The sequence below is a fragment of the Dermacentor albipictus genome, chromosome 7 (assembly GCF_038994185.2).
Source record: "Dermacentor albipictus isolate Rhodes 1998 colony chromosome 7, USDA_Dalb.pri_finalv2, whole genome shotgun sequence".
In the NCBI taxonomy this organism is placed as follows: Eukaryota; Metazoa; Arthropoda; class Arachnida; order Ixodida; family Ixodidae; genus Dermacentor; species Dermacentor albipictus.
The window spans coordinates 51,438,317-51,463,100 of NC_091827.1; the positions used below are offsets into that span (position 1 = coordinate 51,438,317).

At 44.6% G+C, this 24,784-nt stretch overlaps 1 protein-coding gene across 4 annotated transcripts in view; it reads right to left on the minus strand.

The window, feature by feature from the left end:
• Positions 1–24,784, minus strand: part of LOC135910172 (putative FERM domain-containing protein FRMD8P1) — a 98,813-nt gene that overhangs the window by 13,038 nt on the left and 60,991 nt on the right. For 3 of the 4 annotated variants that reach the window (XM_065442223.1, XM_065442224.1, XM_065442226.2), the window contains 10 exons: positions 23,569–23,779; positions 20,755–21,237; positions 14,298–14,474; positions 12,517–12,618; positions 11,747–11,805; positions 10,514–10,680; positions 6,691–6,876; positions 4,955–5,084; positions 1,386–1,538; positions 91–202 (listed from right to left, as the gene is read on the minus strand). In XM_065442223.1, coding sequence (XP_065298295.1) covers positions 91–202; positions 1,386–1,538; positions 4,955–5,084; positions 6,691–6,876; positions 10,514–10,680; positions 11,747–11,805; positions 12,517–12,618; positions 14,298–14,474; positions 20,755–21,237; positions 23,569–23,779 — 1,780 coding nt within the window. The remainder of the gene's footprint in view (positions 1–90; positions 203–1,385; positions 1,539–4,954; positions 5,085–6,690; positions 6,877–10,513; positions 10,681–11,746; positions 11,806–12,516; positions 12,619–14,297; positions 14,475–20,754; positions 21,238–23,568; positions 23,780–24,784) is intronic. The other variant, XM_065442227.1, reaches the window with a different exon arrangement.

Sequence of the window (24,784 nt, forward strand, 5' to 3'; positions counted from 1 at the left end):
CTACAGATATACAGAGACTATTCAATGCTGCCGAGTGGCGTGGGAACTGTGGCTAGTCGCAAACTCGGGTAGTGGAAAGCAACAACTCACCATCGTCTGCTCTGGAACTAACTGCAGTGGTCTCAACATTAGCTTCAATCCAAGAAGCTCGCTTCTTCAGCTCATCGACAATCGTGGAAATCAGGGCATCCATGAGTATAGCCTGCAGCACACAAGGTTGTTTGAGATGATGAGGTGCACTCTGAAACACAAATCTTTCTTTCTCTTTTGGTAGTGGGAGATCGCATGAATCTATACTTAGCATTTTTGTACACAATACTTTTGCCAGAAATTCACGAAGTTTAGGTAAAAAAAGTGAATGTGTGCATAAAGCATGAATTTTACCTCGCGGTGCAGCATGCTGCCGTGAAGCTTCTTATCAACTGATCGAGGTGTCATGCAGTTTTGCCACAATGGACAGCGCCTTGGCACAAAGCCACATTTGCGTTCCCATTGAAAACAATGCAGTGAGACACATACGAAATAAAATTGCTTTCAGTACTTTGTCTTGAGCTAATAATCGTGCGCAGTTGTCCACAGAAATGCATGTGAATTGTTGTATTCAATTATTTGCACAGCTACACATGCAGTAGCTCTTCTCTATTAAGTGCAACATAATGAATCTTTTTCATCTTTGTTTTTTCCCAGAATTGGGCATTTTCATTATTGTAAGGCTAACTTCCCTGCAAGGCAATTTGCCAAGCGAATGCGGAGCAGTCTCTTTTACTTCTAGCGTGTGCAAGCACAGTTTGCTGGCCTTATGATATAGAAAATGTAGATGTGGCTTTCGTGATGAAGCCGTGCATAAGATACAAGCCCCAGCATGTACAGTTAGCAGTTTGTCATCATTTGAGCCATTGTCGGAGCAGGCACTAGTCGGCGGAATGTGTCATGCCAGGAAGGTGCACCTGAAAAATTACGAAAAGTCTTTTACCTGCCTGATAGTGCACTTCCCAACATGCCTATTTGGAAACGCACTCTGAATACAATGAAGGTGATGATGCTCTGAACGTGCAATAAGTTAATTATTACAATGAGACCAGTAAAAAAATGTTTAGTAGCTGTCTTCCTCAAGTGGAACTGTGAGCACATGTCAGTGCTCACAGTGCGACAGGAGACGGGGATGCACGCATGTAGAATTGAGGAATACATACTGTGTCTCGTGACAACTGCCCCTTCCCACGCTTGTTAAGCTTCACCGCAATATTTGGTGTATGGTTCACCACCTAACATTTTTGTACTCGGGTGAAGCTGACTTTCCAGAACTGGCATTATACAACGCATTGTGTTTTTCGAGCTTCGAGGCCAATATGGAGGATTATGACGGCGGAGTCGGTGCCATCTACCTGTCGCGAGAAGATCTGAAGCACGGACGTCTCGTTCTGCCCCGGCAGTTGGAACTGCAGGAACAGGCAAGGCAGGCAGTCGGGGTTGTCGGGCTGCGTTGGGCAGGCATAGTCCCACGACAGCTGCTTGTACGGCAGACTGAGCAGCACCACCTGTTGACACAATGACAGGCAATGACAGACAGCACTGTGGTAGCGAGCACAGCGAGAACCTGCTTTCTTGCAGTAACCCAGAAGCACTTTTAACACATTCACTGCGGCAGAGGATTCATCAGGATGCCTACCAAGTTGACGTTTCCAAATTCCCTGAGTTTTCCAGGTTTCCCCTGAGTGCCTTTACAAAATTTTCTGAATGAGGCAGAACTTTGTTATATGTCAAGACGGGCTGACACCATGTTAACCGATGCTGTCATTCCCTAGTAAGCATGTTAAAAAAAAATGACTTAATCCAGTCTGAATAGTATGGTGTAATGTTTATTCAAAAAGAAAACAGAAGCAAGATGTTAGCAAAATGCAACAAGTCAAATATATTAAAAAAAAAGAAGATGGCAAAACCCATTCCAAATCGAGTCGAGCATCTTCAAATACCAATGAAAAGGAGATGCATACAGAAGCAAATATTGTCGAATATGAGCTATTTCTATCAATTGGTAGCAAGCTTATTGGTATGAGGCCTGAACTTTGTCACAACTACGATTCTCTCTCAGCAGCTGGAAAGTCAACCTCAAACTGTCCTGACATACTCTCAGCCAGTACACAAGACCTCAGTTTTGCGTTGCACTGCTTTAACGTTTATTTAATTGTTTAATGTTTAATTTAAACTGTTTAATGTTTATTTGGTTAGGATGAGGGACACCTACACCTTGGAATCAGCCAACACTTTGTTTTTTGAGCTCAAGCTTCTTCAAAGAGGCGGCGGCACGCTTCCTCTCCCGTTCATTCCTCAATGCATGGATACTTTCTGTTCTCGTCCTCCTTCCCCCGCGCGTTCGCCCAACGGACCATTTGAAGCATCCTCTTGGTCCGTTGTACAACCAACGTTAGATGTTTCGGACTCTCTAAGGGCGGCGAAAACGTCTGATAAATTGGGCAGTCCGAAAAAAATGAATTCATGTCTAACTGCCCTTAGGGCTCAAATAGCCACAGGCACGTCCGAAAAAGCTCTGGAGGCCTGGCAGTAAACTTATTAGGCATGTCAGTGCTCACAGTGCGACAGGAGACGGGGATGCATCCGTGTATAATTCATAATTGTAAACTACATATTTGAATATTGTAAAGTCAATCATGCTACATTTCTTCATAAGAAGGATTAAATCCCTCACTCGAATTACACGCACAAGTTAATCATTGGCTTCAAGCATTTCAAGAAAGAAAGAAAAAATATTTCAAGATTGCTAGCAACATGCCCCAAGTCCAACGTCGCATAAGATACGGTAGTGCCTTTACCAAGGCGATACTCAGTAACGATACATATCACTCGGAAGTAAAAGGAAGTAATTTAAGTTATCACAATGTTCAATTTACTTTCAGCTTAATGTTTGTGCTCTGTTCTTTGCTACCACTGTACATAAATGGCAAAAATATGTCGTGTCCACAAATGTGGACGCCATGACTGAGGGGGACATGAGCTATTTCAACTTATAGTAAGCTCATTGGTATAAGACCCGAACTTTGTCACAAGTGAGATTCTCTCTCAACAGCTGGTGTGTCAACCTCAGCTGCCCTGACATACTCTCAGCCCGTACACAACATCTCAGTGTTGGGTTTCACTGCTTTAAAGAGTTTATTTTGGTTTGGATGAGGGACACCTGCGTCTCGCCATCAGCCAACACTCCGTTTTTCTAGCTCAAGCTCCTTGAAAGAAGTGGCGTCATGCTTCCTTTCCCATTCATTCCTTAATGTGTAGGTCCTTAATGTTCTTGTCCACCTTCCACCGCGCGTTCACCTCACGGACTGCTTAAAGCATCCTCTTGGTCAGTTGTACAGTTAACGTACAATTTTTCGGACTCCCTAAGGGCCACGAAAATGTCCGATAAATTGGGCAGTTTGAAAAAACGAATGCATGTCTTTTACTGCCCTTGAGAGCTTCAATCGCTACAAGCACATCTGAAAAGGCCTGCCAGTACACTTACGAGGCATATCGATGCTCGTGCTGTGACAGGAGATGGTGGGTGGACGCGTATATAATTAAGAAATACATACTGTGTCTTGTGACAATTGCCCCTTCCCACGCTTATGTTTCAGTGAGCATGCATTGCAGTTTCATCAAAATAATTTTGCGTATGCTTCATCGTATAACATTAGTGCGTTGAGGCAACGCTGACTTTCGGGAACCGGCATTATGCAATGTGCCAATCGCGAGAACCACAAAGTCGGAGTCGGTGCCATTGCTGACAGCCGCGAATTCTTTCATTAAAAAACATGGCGCTGAATGGCAAGAAGCTCAATAGTGAACGTCGAAGCAGCTCGGCCTAACGTTTGCAGCGGTGGTGGCTACGACTGCCAGTGGATCTGCGTTCGAAAGAGCCAGTTTGAGGCGGCGAGGTAATCAAAACGGCAGCGGCTGTGGCTTTGATTTTACCGTGACCATAGGTCTGAAACGATGTTAAAGTCTAAAAAATCGTATGGCAAAGGGTTCCTGCGTTTGAAATTTCAGATGTTCTTATACATCGACTGGATGGAGTACTTGATGGTGCCGTGAAGTCGTCCGCATTATCAGGCGTCTCAAAAGTCTGTTGTTGACTGTATGCCGTCAACTCCTCCAGCCAACGAAACGCCGTCAAAAATGATTCGTTACGATCCCTCTCTGTTACTCGAGCCAGCATTGCTGCGATTGCATTCAATAAAATTACAGCTAATTTTCCCTGATAGAAGCAAAAATTCCCTGAGTTTTCCCTGAGTACTTCCAGACTATTCAAAATCCCCGAGAATTCTCGGCTTTACCGGTTGGTAGACACTCTGTCAGTTTCTTATTCCGATACCAGCAAATCTCCTCCCGGGGTCGGCGCATACCACATACAGAGCTAACGCTGCCAACCATATTGCCATATTGCGAAAAGCATCTTCACCTTTTTTACAGTATAGTGCCATTGGAAGCGCGCTGCTCTAGTAGGCGATAACACTAACAGGCTGCTGTTCCCTGCAGCAGGCAGTGCGATGCGAGCATCACGTTTCACTCCAGCGGCATCCAGCATCACCCAGCAGTTCAATTTCATTTTGGTTTCCCGTCGCCGCCCCAGTACACTACACAATAGGAATACAACAAAACAGGTGTTTTGGGCTGCCGGAGTCCCTCAGTTTGATGCACACCAGCGTATCATGCTGCAACAATTCGCGCGACACTTCGCATTATGTAGATGTCAACGACAGTTGAGCCTGTCAAATTGTTTTAGTTGCTTCGGATCATACATTTTCCCGGCTAGTACATATTTATTCACATATATTTTAAACATATGAACGAGGTTCTGCTGTATTACGTGTCAGATGCGAGTTTGTTATTATGAGGTTCAGCTGTGCTGGACTTAAACAGATAAATAACAAGGGTGTTGTGCTTTCGTGGGTTGCCTTACTGGTTGACTTGGGTCCATGACGTGAACACCATCACGGTTGATGGCCACAAGGACGGGAAGGTCGTAGTGGTTCATCAGGGCCGCTATACCAGTCACGGGCCTCTCCACCTGACCGCTGAAGAAGGCACTCCTGCAAACAAGAACAAAGCAAAGCAAGCTTTACGTAACCACTGTGGCCTCAGAAAATCATAACCCAGTTCACTCAACAATGGGAGAATGCCTTGACAAACATCCACATAATGCTGATAAAATATGTAGCAGGACTCCTATGCAAACTACAGAAACAATTACTACAGTCATTATACTCCTAATTAAGTCCACAGCAGTGCAAAGGCCTCCTCCAGAAATTTCCACATATACCATACTCATGTCTAACATCAACCAGTTTGTAGGTGTTCTACACCTACAAACTTCCTAAGTTCTTCAATCAATGGTAAATAAATGTCGGCCATCCTTGGTTGCCTTTACCTTTCCAACATATTTATGCTGTTGCTATAAAACAGACCACTGATATTCTGTCCTATTTAGCATGTGACCAGCCCAGCCCTGTTTCATGCTCTTGACCTCAAACTGGAACATTAGCCACCTACATTTGGTCTAGACTAAAAAAACTACTGTCCTTCTATTTTTCGATGATATTCCTATCGCCTTTCGTTTCATCACTTATTGTAAGTCCCATAACATAAATCTTGCACTAGAAATTTCCTAGGATGCAACATGGTAAACAAAAATCTGGGTCACTTAACACGTCAAATATTTTAGGATTAGGACACAGTCTGGCTCAAGTTATCTTTGAATCCATAGTTTTTATCACAGTTACCTTGCTTTTGGCTAAGGCCCTAGCGTTACATCAAGAATGAACATAATAAATGAAAGCACAAGTGAACAAATGCTAAGGGCTACATAAATGCATACTGGCCAACATGCTACTAAAACAAAATAAAAGCAAAAAAATAAAAAAAAATAAAGAGCAACTAGCAACAGTTCCTTTTGCTTCATCGCAAGGTATATCACATACATGCGCATATGTCGCTGTATCTGTACACACGACATGGGGAAAGAATGTGGACAACACAAAAAAAGCAACAAACACGCAGTGTGATGACGAATTCATTTAGCGCTCCCATTCAAGTTGTTACGTATTATGGGCCAAAACCATGATTTGATTACAAGGCACACCAAAGTGGGGAACTCTGAATTAATGTTGAACACCCAGAGTTCTTTAACGCGCACCTGAATCTAAGCGCACAAGCGTTTTTGCATTCCGCTCCCATCAAAATGAGGTCACCGCGATTGAGCATCAAACCCAGGACTTCGTACTCGGCATCAATGCTACCATTGACCTCTAGTCATTGGGAACACTTTTATCATGTTTTGTGTCATGAACAGATTTTTCTTGCTGCTCAGCACTGCATAATAAACAATATGTACAAAGAATTAGCCTGAATTGAACTATTTTAGCTGAGTGCAATGAAAATCCTACCAGGGCAATTACACTAGTAATTAATGCGCGTACATACGCAAGCTACACCATGAGCTTCAGACTATTTTCTAAACATTTGGAAGGCTGTGAACATTTATTTACCTTTATGCGTAAAACAGAAAGAGAGAGAGAGAGAAAAATCTTGAAGGCATTTTAGTGACGCTTGTGAGCAAGTTCAGAACTTCTCAGTCATGATGTGGTACACCTCTTAACGTCAAATGCAGGAAAAGCCTTCCAGACTGTCCTCGCCTACCCGTAGTAAGGGAAGGCCCAACAGAATTCCAGGTACTTTCGCATCAGACGGCTGTCCTTGACATTGCTCGCAATAGCCTTGTAGTGCTCGGAGAGACGGCGCTCGGGGCCATTCTTGGCGCCCAGGCCGAGCAGGAACCAGTGCGAGCGGCAGGCATGCTCGGGGAGAAAGTCTCGGATCCGAGACCTGCGTGACGAGAAGAGAATTTTGTTAACAGAAGAAGTAGACATACTTTAAGGTGACGGTACGTGGCCAATGCTTGGTATTGCACGATGAGAGAGAGAGACATGGCACACAATAACCGTAATGACCGTGAGCATAGTAATGCGAGCGCATGAATTGTGCCAGCCCAACAAAATGCTCAGAAGTCATAAAAGTACTAGAATTCCCCACATATCCCAAATCTCCATCACTTTTGAGGCAATGTTTCGGCTGTAAATCCATTTAGAGCCCCCATCCTGCTGCTGTCCTTGCTGTGCAGTGGTGATAAGTATGTACAGATGAAGTGCACCGTGGAATACTCATAATAAACTTCACACAAGGGCGCCGCTAATTTGCTCTCATAGTGTGTCAGATGCCAACATTATAATCAAGCGCACTAAATATATGCACGCGACTGTGAGAAAACTACACAGTGCATAAGATAGCAGACAGTGAAAGAGAAGTGAAAAAGACAAGGAAAATTCCTGTTTGTGCCTCATATTTGTGTTTAGTCCAGTATCAGTCTGTGCCTTATTTCTTCGTCCCTCACTGCGCCTGTTATTTAGCCTTTATCGTGACAGTCTCTATAGGGGTTATGCCCTGACATCATCGAGACGGCCATAGTGTCGTACCGCCAGCACGGTGAGAAGCTGTACATTACCTTAATCCATTTAGTATTGGCGGCGAGGAGTTACGGAGTCGCCATCTATCGGAAGCGCCTCGCTGGCGTAGTATGAGGGATCACGCGACGCACTCCTCATAGGTTTTGCTGTCAGCGCTCACTGAAAACAGCACGCGCGAGCTCTCCCGGACATTTCTGAAGGCACTTTCGAAACGAGAGACGTTTTTTACTGTGTAATTAATAATCTTGGGCAAACTGAAAGCACACAATCGTTTACAGACGCTATCGCTTTACCGAATACGTACAGTGAACGCCACTGTGCGCGGTCGCCGCGATGAAGTCTCCCGAACCGGCTTCTTGCGTGAAAGGTAGGTAAACGCTGAGAGCAAACTATGTGAAATATGTTCTTATAGTGTTTGTATAACTAAATGGAGCGTAATAGAACGAAGCCTCAATGCAGCGATCGCGCAGATTCGCAGCGACCGACTGCGCGTCTGCACGCTTGTCCGCGCACTGTTTCACTTTCTCCGCACGCGCGTTTTCGCACCGTGCCATGAGCTTTAGGCCGCAGAATATGAGCATTTGACAGTATACAAGCAACCATTGTTGCGTGGGCACTATCAGAGCTTTTCAAAAATAATTTCATTGTAGAGACTTCGACGCCTACAGGGACTGTGATGTGCCATCGCGACGATTCAATCTTTTTTTTCTTCTAAATTCTTTGACCTTTCAATATTATTTCTCGAGTTGCGTCGCAGTGTATGTTTATCGGTGTTCTCAGCGTGCGATTTCCCGCTGCTCCTTTTTTGTAATCCAGTGCATTAAATCATAACACAAACATGACCATCTGCCATGCTTTTTTTAGATGTGCTTCTTACCGCTGCCTTTCCACTCCACTGAACTTGCCAGTATGTATAGCATCGACAAGTTCATAGACCAAACCGTCATGACATTAGTCGGGCAGCAGACTCGGGCGAACGTCTCAGTGCGCGTTTTCAGAACATTGCAGACCGGGCGCCGTAGCAGAAATCTTCCTCGCATCTGTGCTTGCTGCATACCCGAGTTGTAGCCGATGAGTGTTTGCCGGTTTTATGTTTCGTGAGCCAAGCTTCACGCAGCTTCTTGTCCTGCGGCTACGTGTGAATAAGGCTGACACCGGCCTCCGTTACGCGCGTCCGGCACTGTGGCACCGAGCAGTAGCCTACCATGTTGCGCGCCTTCAAAGGCAGCCACTACCTATTGTAGTGCTTTCAAGTGTTGTAAAGGAGACACTCGAAGCGGGAAAATTTCGCCACTAAATGAGGACCGCAGCGTACGAGGGAATTTAAACTCGTTTTCAGCTCGCTTCGGCGCTCCCGAAGCAGCCGACGCGGCAGCTATGTCCACGTGATCCCCTCCTAGCATGTCACGCCGACGGTGGCGCCAGCTTTTCCAGTGGTGGAGCTCGAGGCCAATCTCCAGCCACACAGGGGAAGCTCTGAATAGGACAATAATATTTGACATCATGTGAATTCAGTAAACTTCAGTCAATTTGACACCGATTAATTCAATTTTACGGTTAATTCAATCCCCAACCAAAGGCACTCCTATGGGCCCAAATAGTCGTTATTTCCATCCTAAAATTAGCATGTGCAGCATTATTCGAACTTGGGTAGTCAGCATGCATCACCTCAATCCTATGGTGACCCCGATAAAGATCGCTTTGGTGCCAGTGTCTGCATCAGTTGCACTTGAAGAACAATGAATACATTGAACACATATGTCCTGTTGAAAACGCCTATTTTAGGCCCTCCCTAGGATGATCTTCAAGCAATGATTGTAGCTCACAATGTTTGATTATGATATCTGCCCGATTCTAATGTGCACGTACTGTTTTCCATTAAGTTATGCCATAAATCGCCTACGCGATGCAATCAGACATAAAACCAAAAGGACAGTACGTCGAGCACGTAGGTATTCCATACTGAAACTATTGACAGTGCCAAACGGCACGAACTACACATGAAAGATACATAACATTGTATCTTTCATGTGTAGTTAGTGAGCCGAGAAAGTCCTGCAAAAGTCAAAAGTCATGTGTAGTTAGTGCTGTTTCGTGCTGTCCATAGTTTCAATACTAAACTAAATGCACCTTCGCGACATTCGTACGCTTTACCGCATAACACAATTATATTATGGCAAAGCTGACTTTAAATACCTAGCGGCAAAGCTGACTAGGAAGCCGGCCACCATTTAAATAAGTCGGGTGTGCGTTAGATGTTTGCTTTATTTAGGAGCTTCTAAGTCATTTATATGTTGCTTTTTTACTTTGGACAGAGAGAGTGGCCGCGCGTTTGGTCAGGGGACATGCTGAACTCGGGCAAATACTGTCAAATGAATCAATGAGTGGTGTGTTCTAGCATTTCTTCTGCATCTTTGTCGGTCCCGTTTGGGCCGAAATAACGGAAGTAGACTGCACTTCCTGTTCTTTCACGTCTCTAGACTTGGTTGAATTTATCATAATGCTTTGCCACTGCTATAGTACATTTCTTCCAGTGAACAATGTGGTGAATTAATTGTGAAGATATGAGTTGGGCTTCTGTGGCATAACACCCCACACTTATGGCATCTGAGGCTTTGATGTACCCGTGAAATAAACTAAACGGTTAGGCTAGCTTAGTATGCCAGCCGCACAAGTTACAAAGTGCATGGCTTGCAAGTCTTGTAACTTGCAGGGTGGATCTTTGTGGGGCATTCAAATTGATGAGACTTGCAAGTCATGATGATGCACAATGCAAGTCACAAGACGGTCTGATGTCATACAAGGACCGGCCACACAGCAAGATCTACCAGGTCTTTGTCTGCTTCGGAAAGTGTGCATGACTTGTGAAACTAGTGACTGGTAGGAACCAACACTGCTGGAGTTACAAGTCATGATGTATACGCAGCACACTGTTAAGTCATAAGACTTGCATGTGAAATGATACAATGATAAAACAGCAAACACAACCGTGTCCTTGCCTGAAAAACTCCGGCGTGTGCTTGAGCGGGTCGTACGGGCCAAGTTCGAGCCGGGCCTGGATAGCGCCCAGCACCATGCAGTCTTCAGTCTCGCAGGGGTACCTCCCGTCGAGGACATTGCCCTTGGCTTCCGCAAAGAGCATTTTCAGCAGCTTGAGGTCAGTGACCTGAAAAAAAACAACAAAATCTCAGCTACAGCTGTAGGTCTTATGGTGTACATATTTGCCTACAGGTACAATCTTCTACATATGTAAAAGGCCCTCTATGTACGCGCTGCGAGCCTGTACCTTAAAATTTAACTACAAAGAAGAAAAGAGAAGAAAGTTGCCAAGGAAGTTTGAAAAGCGTTTGAGAAAGGAAAGCTACAGTTGCTACTTAAAATGGTGATAAGTGATCCAACAATGACGACAACAAGGGCCATGATGAGAGCTGATGATAACACAATGACGACGGTGACACGATTAGCTTTTTAGATTTGGCTAGTTAAGAGCACACATTGCAAAGCACACTTAAAGCGACGCAGAGATGAAATCATGTTCATTTAAAAGAAATATTAAAACTAGTACCAGCTTTTGCATATCTGACTCCAGATAAAGCTTTGAAATTCCATACTGTTACAATAAAAAAGGTTTCCCACAAGTGACACAATGCTCACGGTGTGTCCTACAATGCACGTAGGAGGCTTTATGAAAAAATGTTAGGTCTACTTTCTTCCACACTGGGACTGATACCTTGAGACTGGTGCTAGCTTTAGGATTTCTTGTGAACAATGTGACTTGCTTACTTTCAGGCTTCAGTTATACAGCTATAAGGAGTGCTCCAAAGAAACTGATTAAAATTAGGCAAAATTTTGTTAATGAGTGAACTGAGAATTGTAATTTGTAGTGCAAGCGTCTAATGTCTGTCTCTTCATTTATTCCATCTGAAGAAGGTAGTCGCAGTTTGTGCAGCTGGCAATTTATTATGTCTGTTTGGAATATGAAAAAATAAAAATCGATTATATAGTATGTTAAGCCAAGCTAGAATGCTATCATGTTGCACAATTATGATGGTGCTGCCTTCTAAGCCCTAAGCAGCTCCATGCCATGTCCCAGGTCTTGTGAATGACTGGCCAATACTGTTCCGATAAGGCTTTTATCCCTCAGCTATCATTTCTCCCTGATAGCGTTTACATACAGGGATCCTGTCTTTATTTTTGACACAAGATAGGATGCACCACTCCTGGTACCATACCTCCTTCTCTTTGGATTTCTCAAGGAAGACGTTCCTCTGCAGCGTCAGCACTGGTTCATCTGCAAGAGAAAAAGAAAAAAAAAAGTCAAATTTAATATGCACTGACAAACAGCGAGACATGCAAATATAGTAAGACACTTGAGAAGACATTTCTTCAACCAAATTATATTTCCACAGGGACCACTGACACTAACCTTAACTGAAACTACATTCAAACCTCGACATAACAAACATGGATATAGCAAACTATCAGATGTAAATAAGTAAATGTAGAATGTATGCTTACAACATAGATCAGATATAACAAGGGTATTTTCATGTGATGAACAACTTCGTTAAAATGGAGTTCGACTTTAATGTAACCTAACTAACACTTGCAGAAGCCTGCCAGGTCGTTGGCTAGGCTAAATTTGCCAGTTTCTCATTAAAATCAGTATCTCTCTCTCTTTGAGGCTTCAGCCTACATCCTTTCTGCTGAATGTGTGACTGGCTGGCTTTCCATAGCATGGGCTATGATGAACACCATAACCATGAAAACATGGGTTATTTACACCAACATCTTGGAACACAGACGTTTTTGTACTCTGACTTCTTTTAAATGTAGCACTTTTACCATCTCATCATCAGCCCAAATATGGTTACACTGTAGAAGCACTTCATATTTGAATGATATCGCCTGAATGATGGTGTTTTAATGATAGGGTTTGACAGATTAACCTGTTTGCAGATGAACGAGGAGAGGGGCAACAAGGGAAATTGGTGTGGCTTACCAGAGTCGAGCTGTTGCTTTGTGGCGAAGGTGTATTTTTTCAGGTATTCTGACCACCGCTCCCGGATAAGGTACGGTCTGTGATCTGGCTTCAGCTGCAGCTCTGGAAGAGCGTGAAAGAACGGGACAAACAACTTATCAAGAGAGCAACCGCTCTTCTCACTGCATAACCATGCTTATACATTTTCCACTTATACCATACCATTTTCCATTTTATGCCATAGCTTTCAGTATGCTTCGCAAATGCACATTTCTATGCCCAGAGAACAGTAATGCATAAAACTGGAAGTGCCGATGAAGAGTCACGATATACCCCACTTGTGCATTACATCCTATGCCTACGTTCCCGTTTGCACTTTCCATAATGCCACTCAACATTCTCAAGATTTAGTTTATTGCCTGCATTATGCAAAGGCAGTTTTCAATGGTCAGAGGGTCATATGCCTCAGCTCAAGGGCTCGTACTTTGCAGGGTATTGATCTCGTGACCAAATACTATTGGAGTCGGAGCTGTTCGATAACAAGAATAGCGTTTGAAGTTGTACAGAAATTTGCATCAGAAGTGCTCATTCTCGATGTCAACTAAAGTGGGCAGTTACGGGGCAGGAGAATATTCACTGCAGTGCTGAAAAAAAGGAACATATTCAGAAAGCAAAAAAACCCAACTTAAGGAAATGTTTCCACTGACAGTAGCACTTCATCTTAATGGACTGCAACTTGTTTGGTAATAACTGTGGACATTGTGTTCTCTGTACCCTCAATGTAGCTAGAGTGAAACTAAGGTAACAAACAAGCACGTTTCTATTTTTTCGGAGGTGGCGCACAGAAGTTAATGTGCAGGAGCAGAGTGATTAGAAAACAGCTTGCCATAAACATCAATCAGAGGACATTATCACCCGTACAGTCTGCTACCACAAATTTTTAACTAAACAAGATCACTTGGTTAGTTCATAGGTTTGAACATGTTCAAAAGTTCTAAGAGCTGCCTGTAGATTTCTGTGAAGAAAGAAAGCTTGTTACTTTCGACTCGGTGCGAAACATCAGGCAATTTGAACTAGAAGCAGTTAGTGATGGGTGTATCACAAATTTAATCAGTCATTCGAGAGATTCAAATGGGTGTTTCTTTAGTCCAATCACAGGGTTTATACCAGTGATGCTCCAAGGGCACCTCCTATCGTTTAAATCTACATAATGATTTAGCAAAAGAAGGGGCACCCAACGAATCAGTGAAGGGTATCTGAGAAGACTGCATACTACATGTATGCACACATGAGGACAGCAAAACTTTATCAAGAAAGAGCAAGAGTTTCAATGGACATGCAGCTCTACAAACCATTTTTTTTTTGTCCCTGATTGTTGTAGACCATTTTCAGTTTTTAACGTGTTTGTACAGTCATGACAGATGAAGCTAGGCTTAGAAGTGAACAGGAAATTAAGCAAAAGGCCGGCAGGATGACTCCTTGACGGTAGACAATGTCTATATACATGTTGTGGTATGTTTTGGCACTCCAGGTCGTCTGTGCATTGTCTGCATCGAAGTGCCGCTGCTGAACGCCATCACATGGCACCTCAAGCAAAATAAAAGTTTATCTTGCTGCACGTTTAAACTTCCAGTTTTCATCTAAAGACAGCATAAATTAGACTAATTTTACAAAATGAATCTATGCGTGTTTCTTCCCGAAGCATTGAAGAACAGTGCACGGCTTGGAACAGAGCTGAGATAGGCTTATACGGCAAGGCACGTCAAGACGTGTTCACGAGGTCACTTAATGGCGGTACCCACCAAGCAATGGAGAGGTCATCCACAGGGCAAACACATCCTTGAGTTGTGCGGGGAAGTTGATCTCGGTGTCGTCCTCCGCGATGATGTCGATGATCTCGTGGGCCGTCGCCAACTGGACATTGCCGACCTCGACACAGAGGCACACCTTGTTCATGAGGTACACGCACATCTCTTGCTCTGGAAGGCCATCACCGCGTTGAGGTTCAGAGGTCGCAGGGTAAGAAAAAAGGCCAAGGGGCAAGCAGCAAGGAATGGAGGGGACCAACATGCGCAATATATTGACAAACACTCTCTACCTTCATCTATGCATTTTTTTAGAGCTGTATACTGTGTGCTTCAAGGAAATCTCTAAGTTACCATTGTTTACTTGTGCAGTGTGTGACATAGGGAGTCTTTTTACAACTTATTTAAAGTTGCAGTTTCTAACTCTGTAACGTTGACATATTTGATTCTGTTTGGTTGCCCATAAATTGTCCTGTTCAACACTGAGCAGCAGAGATCAAGAAAAAGTTTTTTTCTTCTTTTTTTGCCACATGCCGTATTTACTCTATTCTAACATGCACCTGATTTTCATGGCCATTAAACAAAAATGCAATGTGATCGACTGTAGCAAGCACGCTGGCTTTTGTAATTTGAGAATTTTTTTTTTCCTGTATCAGTTTATCACAGTAAAAGAGACAGTAATGGTATATTGTTTTGATTTGGAAAAAGAAAACTTACTGCACAGAGCTAAAGTATACCGAGCATTGCTCCAAGTCACTGTCAGAGGACTCCTTATCGCTATCAACAGTCTGAAGCATCTCAACTTCAGTGCCGCCTGCAGCGTTTGAGCTAACGCATTTTATAAACATTTCGTAAACCATGGCAGCTGAGCTACGCTGTCTAGAATATGCTTACTATATGGCCAAATGAACTTATGGAACACAAAGTTACCACAGCTTCTACAGCGATATGTGGACTGGATTAAAGAAATTTTTAGTGCTGTTGACAACAGCTTATCATTATTATAGTTTTTTTTGTTCTGAACTCAAATCTAACATGCATGCTATTCTCAGTAAAACTTTCTGGAAAAAACTGCACTTTAGAATTAAGTAAATATCTTCTTAACAACTTTCAATAGTCTTTCAATAGTCAGCATGGAAACTGAAGGAGGGCCCTAGAAGCTCGGTGTCAGGATTTCAACAAAAGGAATCGACTCTGCCTTGACAAAGACAAGTCCATATGTCAAAAAACATAACATCCTGGTTTAGAATTGATTCTCAAGCTTCTCAAGCTTTTCTACATCTATAATATGGGTGTCTGACAAAGGTTCTGGTGAACATCACCAGAAATATCAAGCACAATGTAGCATTGAAAGCAATTGCCAGTGCACGTCTCTTGGCTAAGGTGCCACAAATGGCATTCACAATTACAAGGACAATGACAGCAGGCAATTACATCAAGGGAGGTACAAAATCATATGATACTTAACTGTCCTGGTGTCTGATATAAAACCTTTGTCTAAGTTACTCACAAGTCAGCAATATCTCGCACTACACATCAATATTTGGTGACCTTTTTACATTTAATTTGGTGTCGTAACCCAAAGAAAAAAATGATGCAGCATGCAGCAGGTTGCATGCGTGAAAGCAACTTGTGTGGTTCAAGGAGTTCGTTTACAGCCTGTTCCAATGAACGAGGAAAAAGAGATGTCACTCCTACACAAAAGATGGTGGTTGCAGACTCTCAGGGTTCTTGAATGGAGTGAGAATAAATGATGATAATCTTAATTTAATGATGGGAAGTTGTATAACGACCGCCAGAGACTTTGTCAGTTTCCCTAGATAATAGTAAATTTGCTTAGCTTCGGCATGTGGGACAGCTTTGCCTAAGCAAACGTTCTGTACTAGCGTTCACACCTAACTGCTTCAAACAAGTTTGGTTCTGCACCAAGTGTATCAACACTCCAAAAGGGACAGAAAAATGCAAATTGTACCAGTGCTCCTAATTAGTATGGGTGTAGAGTAACCTCTTTCCCTTGCTGTCTGAATCAGACAGGAAGTCACACTGGACCATAGTCACATATTAAACAGCTTATTATGCAATCTATCTGGGGAATCAAGGGAGCTGACTACTACACTGAAATTTGCACAGCAAATGCACATCACAAAACCTTCCCAATTAAACGGCCAGACTTATTTCTCTAGGAGAAAAAGAAAAGAAACCAGCAACACAGTTTCGTATCGCACCAGCTTTATTGCCAATCAAAGCAAAACAAAAGCTCAACAGGTGCAGGGGTCCATGCACTGCATATAACTGTAATGCAGGATCATGCAAGGGGAAAAAAACAAAAACAAAAGAAAACACATGCTCTCATAAGCGCAAGGCCTCACTTGAGGATTGCCATACAGCGAAGGTTATGTACAGGTGTAACTCAAGAACTTGACAGTGATGAGTTAAAGAAAACTGTGCACAAAAACAATGCATCATGCAAAGCAAGCACATTGGTCATAAAGAGGAAGGCTATTTAAGAAAAAACACATAATTCTTTCGAAATATCACAGATCTCCACCTTCAGCCAGTAACAACACGGCAGGAAGCAACAAATTATTAGAGGTAAAATGGTGCCCGCAATGAACAGAACACAATGTGCAGATTTGTTAAAAACAAGTGCATTAAACAACATTACACATACAGCAAACAGGTTCCAAAAGCAGACACAAAATGCGTGGAATGCAAAAAAGTTTGTAACAAAACAGCCAATACTGATATCCAGCAATAACCAAGGAAGTTTCAACCTACAAATGATTCGCATACAGATCAGTAGTTATTAAAAAGAAAATCAGTACAGCAAGCTTAACTAAAACATGCAATAACAACAACATGCGTGTATGTGTGGTACATGCACTGAATGCTGAATCTATATTCTACCTCACCAATTTCATGCGGTGCACTGAAGGCAAGGGCATGAGTCAGCCAATAAGTAAAGATTTGTTGTGTCTTCTAGAGAAATGCTCGGCCACTGCACTCAACTAACTCTTCCGCAATGCTTCCATTCAGTTGAAATCCTGTGGAGAACAATCAGAGATGCAGAGTGGTGTAGCCCTTCTCCAGGGTCTTATTTCTCATTGGCTGATGTAACCCATACCTTTCAGTGCACTGTACGAAACTGGCGAGGTGGAGTGTACTATACGTATTCGGGAGCCCTGTACAAACTACTCTTTCAGCTAAGCTGCCAACTCATTTCACATCAAATGTCGAGCCAGAGTCATCATTTTTGTCATTTAGCACTAATGCCACGTTTGGATGCAGTACTTGCCTCGGCCATCCAGGTTCGATTATGTGGAAGCAAGCAAGAGAAGTCGTCTGCCACAATGTTGCACCAAAAACAGAGGTGCACGTCACAAACGACAACGCCGAAACAAAAAAACAATTTCCTCAGTGAAAGCAATGGTGATGCCATCTTACTCACGAGAGTGAAATGCCTGCCTCCAGAGGGGAGACAAAATTCAGAGCACTTTCACCTTTGTTGCAACAGATTGCAGATCTGCTGCTTTCACTGAGAACTGAGAACATCTTTGCTGTCACCGCAGTCAACATGTGATTCTGGCTTATTATGGATGAACCAGGCAAGCGTACTGTATCCAAAGAATGTTTTAAAGAAAATGTACGGTGAAATGACATTTATTCATGTAATTAGGAGTGAAAAGGAGTAAGCAGGTTACTGAGAAGATCCATAGAAACCGGCTGTCCTTGTTAATACAACATTTTCTATTAATTAAAATTGCACGCATGTTCATAGTGCATGAATCCTGAATGCAAAAGCTAAATACATTCTCAAGTAATGCAGCAAGAACTAGTCATACAAAAATTGGCAGGTTAATGGCAGTGCAATCACAAAGAAGGGGTGAACATGCGAGCATGCTTGGGGGTACAGATGTGTGTCTGTAAAACAAAATCTTAGCTTCACGAACATCTCTTTGCGAACTTGCATTTCCCACAGATACGGTTAATAAAACAATGTGAAGGGTCAATTTAAAATAAACACCATGTTATTTGTTCTGCCTTAGACAACAATAGAAATGAACTCTGGCCGGGGAATATGTCACTTAAAAATAAGTGGGATAAAATTTCGAGCCATCCAGCAAATTCAGTGCAGCATCTGCAATGCTGAGCCAAGCTCACCATCTTAAATTGCAAGGTGTGGCAGCATTAAAACTTTCCCTTTCTAGTTTAATGCCATTGCATTAAACATGCAATACTAGTCAAGATGAGGTTGGTTCCTGAAGGGAACTGTGGTTCTCTGTGAAACTAATAGCGCAGAATGCAAACCACTGTATTGACGTGCACCAACACTGAGCTTCAGAGGCTATATAGAAAATAGAATAGCTCGATCGTTATTTTCACTTTTGTTAAAACAAGAGCCAGAATACATAGTAGCATACTGCTTGATTAATATTCAGCTTTCTAATAACCTGACTAAATTTAAGATATTTCAATCGCTTAACATTGTGCCGAGAGACTTCACTGCTACATAGGATCTGGTGTATTCCTTATTTGGTCATTTGTAGATAGAATGTACCATGACACAATTGACTTGCAGCTATGGTGTGCTGTTACATTTTTGTGTATCAAACTGAGACAAGAACACAATAATTAAGACAAAATGTACACTACTCATAATAAAAAGCACAAAGAACTCCAACATCAATATTGCTTCAGATTCTTTTGTATTCAGAACACCAACATAGACATGAAAATGAAACAGGAAGTGTAGCAGCCTTAAAATACAACTTTTGTGGAATTATCCGAGCCCATAGAGTGTGCATATTACTGCAGTGGCTAGAGCAACGAATATGTACCGGCTAATATAGAGAGCTTAATCCTGGGTACAGTTCCTGCTCATTTCTTTTTTCTTGAGAAATCAGAGAAACCATTGCACAGCTGTAGACCTTTTCACACAAACTTGGATGGACCCTGCAAAATTGCGGGGCAGTATGGAAGATACAGGTATCTTAGATACTCCTTGGGTACCTTGTATCAGTATCATGATACGTCTGGCAAATTTCATATCAGTATCTGTATTTACGATACATGAAAGAATGTATTGTGCATCTTAAGATACAAGGTACTGATATCGCAACGTCACCGTGCAAAACTATAAATGTTGGCTGAACTCTGCTTCTTAAGCTTATATTGCTGCCACTAAGCCACCTGAATTTCCAAAGGCACAGAATTATCTATTGTATGACCTAAACAGGTAAGTTGACAATACTTCATGCTTAAGTGTCATAGCTATTAGTGGTGCCACACGTATCGTGTTTCTACGTTTTCACTGTGATTGTGTGATACGGAGCAGCCTTTCTATTTTACTTCAATATATTCTTCTTTTTTGGCTCACCTTTATATTTCTTACTATTACAAATCACCAGGCAAAATGGAGCTATAAGTGGCAGTAGTGTGAATAGCGGCGGTATCCTGCTATGCTTTGTGACGCTACAATACGTACGAAACATTTTTGGGCTGCACAAAATTTCTCGTAGAATAAATATCATAAAAGGATTGCACGTTAATGAATATGTTGATAACGAATGCATTATGCCAGCAGATAAGTAGAATATGACAGATCACTGCAGCTTTATGCACTTTCTGTATGCACAATGCGTCAAAAAAAGATGTCGCCACCAAATCCATGATCCTGTATAGCGTAAATGGTAATACATTTATGGAAAAGGTAAAACGCTACAGAAGTATTTGTGCAATCGTGCAGAGGCGTCTTATGGATGTCTTTGTAGTTAGATGGCAACCTGCTAGCTGTCTGACAAGGAGAGCAGCAACTCCCATCAGTTACAAAAGCAACAAGCACAAAGTATTGACAGTGCAGCGTATAAAGAACTTTCATGTTAAGCAGATAAAGCAGCCCCTATAAATTGCTTCGGAATGAAAACGTTGCACTTTGAGCCAGAAACACAAAAATTTTGGGATACTAAGAGAGAGTTCATTCAAATGAAACAAGGTTGGTTGGAGTTAAGAAATGTCCATCAAAACATTTTTGTGTGTATGTGTCTGCTGCTAAATTACATAGATCAGTAATAAGACATCTGAGAATGTATCAAAGTATCTTAAGATGCAAATGGGAAGTATTGTATAGGATACAAAAACTGTGGTAGTATCTGGTATCTGTACTTCAAATACTTGGTGCCCAAGTATGTTTTATTATATCATGATACAATTACGAAGTACCTTTGCCCAGCCCTGGGCCCTGCAATGCTGGATTGAGGCCAGTGCACACCAGTAGTTCCGAGATAAGGCAATGAGAGCTGGTACGTGCACATCCTCGCATTCGAGTGACATAAATACTAATCTGTGCCTCCTGCCGTGAAAAGGTCATACAACAGCTTTGCAGTGGCCCGAGCTAGCCCAGTGGCATGCCATCAAAAGCAGGTTTGCTCGGTCACGTGACTGAGGAGGCAATTACTTGGCGGAGGCACCGGCGCGGGAGGAGGCGTCACCGGCCGCTGCTGGGGGGCCGGAGCCAGCGGCGGAGCCAAGTTCGGGGTCGGCGCCGGAGCCGGCGGGGGCACCAGGTGGTCCCGGGCCGCCGGCGTGGGCAGGATTCGCCAGCCCGGCGCATCGTCGTGACCGTGGCCCACCGTGCCGAGCGGGGGCAACTGGTAACACTGCTGCGGGCGAACATGGTTGTGGTGCTGGTGCAAGTGGTGGTGGCTGGCGCCGGCGGCCGGGTGCTGGTGGTACTGGTTGTGGTGGCTGTGGTGGTGCGTCGGCGTCGGCAGCTGGCGCCGCGTGGTGGTGGTGAGAGCCGGTACGGACACCGCGTACGGCGACGGCGCGCTGTGGTGGTGGTGGTGGTGGTGGCCGTGGCGGTGGTCCAGCGTAGCATAGTCACCCCGCTTGTCGCCGCCACCGCCCACCGCCGCCGGTCCCCCGCGAAGGGTGCAAGCTGTGTGTGCGCGCAGCGCGCGAGCGAGGGAAAAGAAATGCAGCACGGCGGAGCGTATACGGGACACGCGCGAACAGGCGTCCCAGCGTTCGCACGCGCTTCGCGGTTCAATCGCCACTCATATGTGGCGCCACGCATACGCCAATCGCCACTCATACGCGTGTAACGAGCGACATTTTTTTTTTTTGGCGCGTCAAAAGTCCTGCAGGACCCGAGGCGCCACATGAAGGGTACGGCTAAACTCACGTCGTCCCCGAATCGCTTCGTTTACATTTTTGCAAACTCGTTCAGTTTTCCCGACGAAACCGTAACCTCCTCGGTCGGCGAATCGGGACCGCTCACTGTCACCGTGCGGCGAAGCGGAATATCGGGCATAAGCCGACGCGTTCGAAAAGTTTCGCGTGACCTTATCTGTGTGCCATTAGCTGATGCTGCTCAGGGACGCTCGACAAAGATCCCTGCCGGTTTTCGCATTCCAACATCTCGGAGCTTCTAACCGAACGAACTGCCTCCGAGGCGGGGGACTACTTTTCGTCGCGCAAGGGTGCCAGAGCACGCCTCTTCGTGAAGCGGCACTCCGCCCACCAGCGCTGCTCGCTTTTTTTTTTCTTTGGCGACGCTATATGGAACTGGGGTAGGTTCGCGCACGCCAGGTTAACAGCACAGCACGAAGAGGGTTGACAATCGCTCGGCTACTTGGCCCACGAAGAGAAGAAGCAAGGGCTCGCATAACGAGCGACCGAATAATGGCCGATGGTCGTGGACTGCGCACGAGCGGCGACCATTAGCGCCAAGCGAACGACGCAAGCGCACACACGCACGCGCGTGCACACACAAACACACACACACACACGCACACACACCGTGACGGCGTCCCCACGGGGTGCGCTGCCCACACACCTACTTCGAAGTGGGCCGATCGCAAAGTGCTCTATACGCGAACGCCAGCGGGACACCGTGACAGCGCAATCGCCGGAAAAGCGGCGCAGGCGCGTACGGTTCTTAATTGTCACTCCGGGAGCCACCGCGGTCCTTCGTCTTTTTTTTTTTTTACGTCCGTACGTGCAGAGGAAACACGTAAAGCTCCAATAACGGCGAGCGCGGACGGGCGGGCAGTTGCGTCAGCCGTGCGTATAAAGCAATTGCTCCGAAGTAGGCTGAGACGCGGCTAGCGAGGGGCCGTATACACTATTACCGTCCATAATCCGCTCATGGCAGAGCGAATATACATTTATCAGGCTTAAACAAGTAAGCAGGATCCTAAGAGGACAGCAAGGATGTTCCAATCATCCGCCATGGCTTTGAATGGCGCTGGCCAACACTCCAAGGACTAATCTCGCACATCTTGCGAAGTTATCTTTCCGTCGGCTTTCATTTCGCTTTACCCGATTATTTACACATTTAAATAAAGCTTTAACAGTTAATTTCCCCTACGTATGCTTTCTTTAGTTTCCCTGTCCGTCTTTTTTTTTTTTCATATGGTGTAACTTACACAACAACGCACATGAATCGTGCAAACTGCCCAACTAAGGGGGTGGCTTGCTGTATACCCGCTATCCAGTGATATATATATAGCAGAATGCTTGCCGACCGTCGAATGCATCTGTCGATATCTGGTAACGGAGCACAAATGTTACAACGAACCTTCCCAGACATCTAAGCGTAGGCACCGAGTTTCAAGTATCTCCGACTTGTCAGCATACATAGGCTGCTCGGGTTCCTCCTCGGAAAACGGCGGCGCTGATTTAGCAAGTACAGTCGGCATCACCCTTGTGTAGAGCGCGGGAACGGCGACCTCCGGGCCCCCTCTCATGTAGAGTTACTGCACATGCAACCTTTGGTAGCATGTGCCACCCTTGGTAGCATATTCAGTAACTCTACTGACAGGAGCCAGCCACCGACATCTAGCGGTAATTTCTGGGCCCAAACATGCCCAGCAACAAGCGCTGGCTCGCGGAGGCCGCCGCTCTCGCGCTCTACACAAGTGTGGCACCGACTGTATACGTATACAAGAAAGATGGCCGAGTCCCGTTTCCAAGTTCAACGGGAAGGTTGCGAGGAAATAGAGCCAGAAATGAGTTCGATCTTGCTCTTAACAGGCAGGAGGCCACACCGCCGACAATGCTGATGCACGCGCAACCAGGAGGTTTCGCAAACTTGCATCCACTGTACTACCACGTACGCGGGTCAGTATACCAGCTAAGATTTCTTTGTCTTTTTGTTTTTTGTCTTTATAGGGATCGGGCGCTGCTGCACCCCGCAGCTGCTTTCGCACGAGAGGAATGCACGCGTCTCGAGCAGGCAGCGTCATACACGCACGTGTGCGCCTACCTGAGAGCGGCGAGCTGTCTGAGCGTGGGTACTCGACGGGAATGATGGTGACGCAGTTGTGTGTCATGTAGTTCTCGCAGGGCCCCTGGTGGTCGGGCTGCTGCTGTTGGTGGTGCTTCATCATACTGCTGCTCTCTTCTTCGTCGCTGCTACTGCTTCCGCTGCTGTCCTCGGGAACCAGATCGCGCATCGAGACCAGACGGGCCCGCCTCTGAGATGGGGAGGGGGAAAGACCAGAGAAAAGGCAGCGTGGATCAAATTCGGAGGTCGCGGAATGTAAATGCGCAAGCACGTGCACGGCCACGCCATGCAGGCTCGGAAGCGTTAAAAGAGGCAGGGCAAGCAACAGAGCGCCTACCACGTGCAATGTGCGCGGGCATACGTTTGTACACTTCCTGTCTCAAGTTCAGCATGCAAAGTTCACACCTAGCTGTAACGTCCAAACACAGTTCCACATACACAGACAAAAAAAGAGCCATGGAGAGTAGTTTTACAAAAACAATGAAATGTTACTTGAGTAAAAACAATTAATTAGTAATTGATTTGCTATACTATCCATATTTCAGAACTCGCTCCAATGTGCCAAGGTCAACTAAATTTGCGTCAAGTTTCGCGCGATGAAATCAGAAATTGGAACGTCAAATTTAGCGTGTAGCACAAACGAAACGTTGCGCAATACAGAGATACTTCCAGTACATAGGCTCTCGCTCGTTTAAACAAATGCCTCGAGCTCGAGGTTCGATTGCCAAGTGGAGTTGACTTCTCAGTGCCTCCAAAAAAGAAAAAAAAAGGAACATGCACTCTTTTATAGCCACCTTTCACGGGATTGAAAAGCTGCCTGCAATAGAGCCGCAAGCGTTTTGTGCAGATAGCGTTGGCCAAATGTTCCCAATCCGATGCACGGCCGTCAAGGGAGCCGGACTTCCGGGCCTTGCGCTGCGGCCCCCGTGACAAGACTAACTGAAGAAGTCAAGAGCTTGTGTGTCGCTGGCCCGGTGGCTCCGAAACTTTCGGCAAAAGCTGTACGTTTCAAAACACAAGTTTTGTTTTTCTAGCTGGCGCTGAAGCGCACACCGAAGTTATACGGGCTGAAAAATGGCTACACCAGCCACTAAAATCGGACATCGTCCATCTGGACATTATAAGCAAGCCCTGACGAAGCCCAAACATTGGACGAAAGATGAAGAAATATAGCACAGAACATACACGACTTATC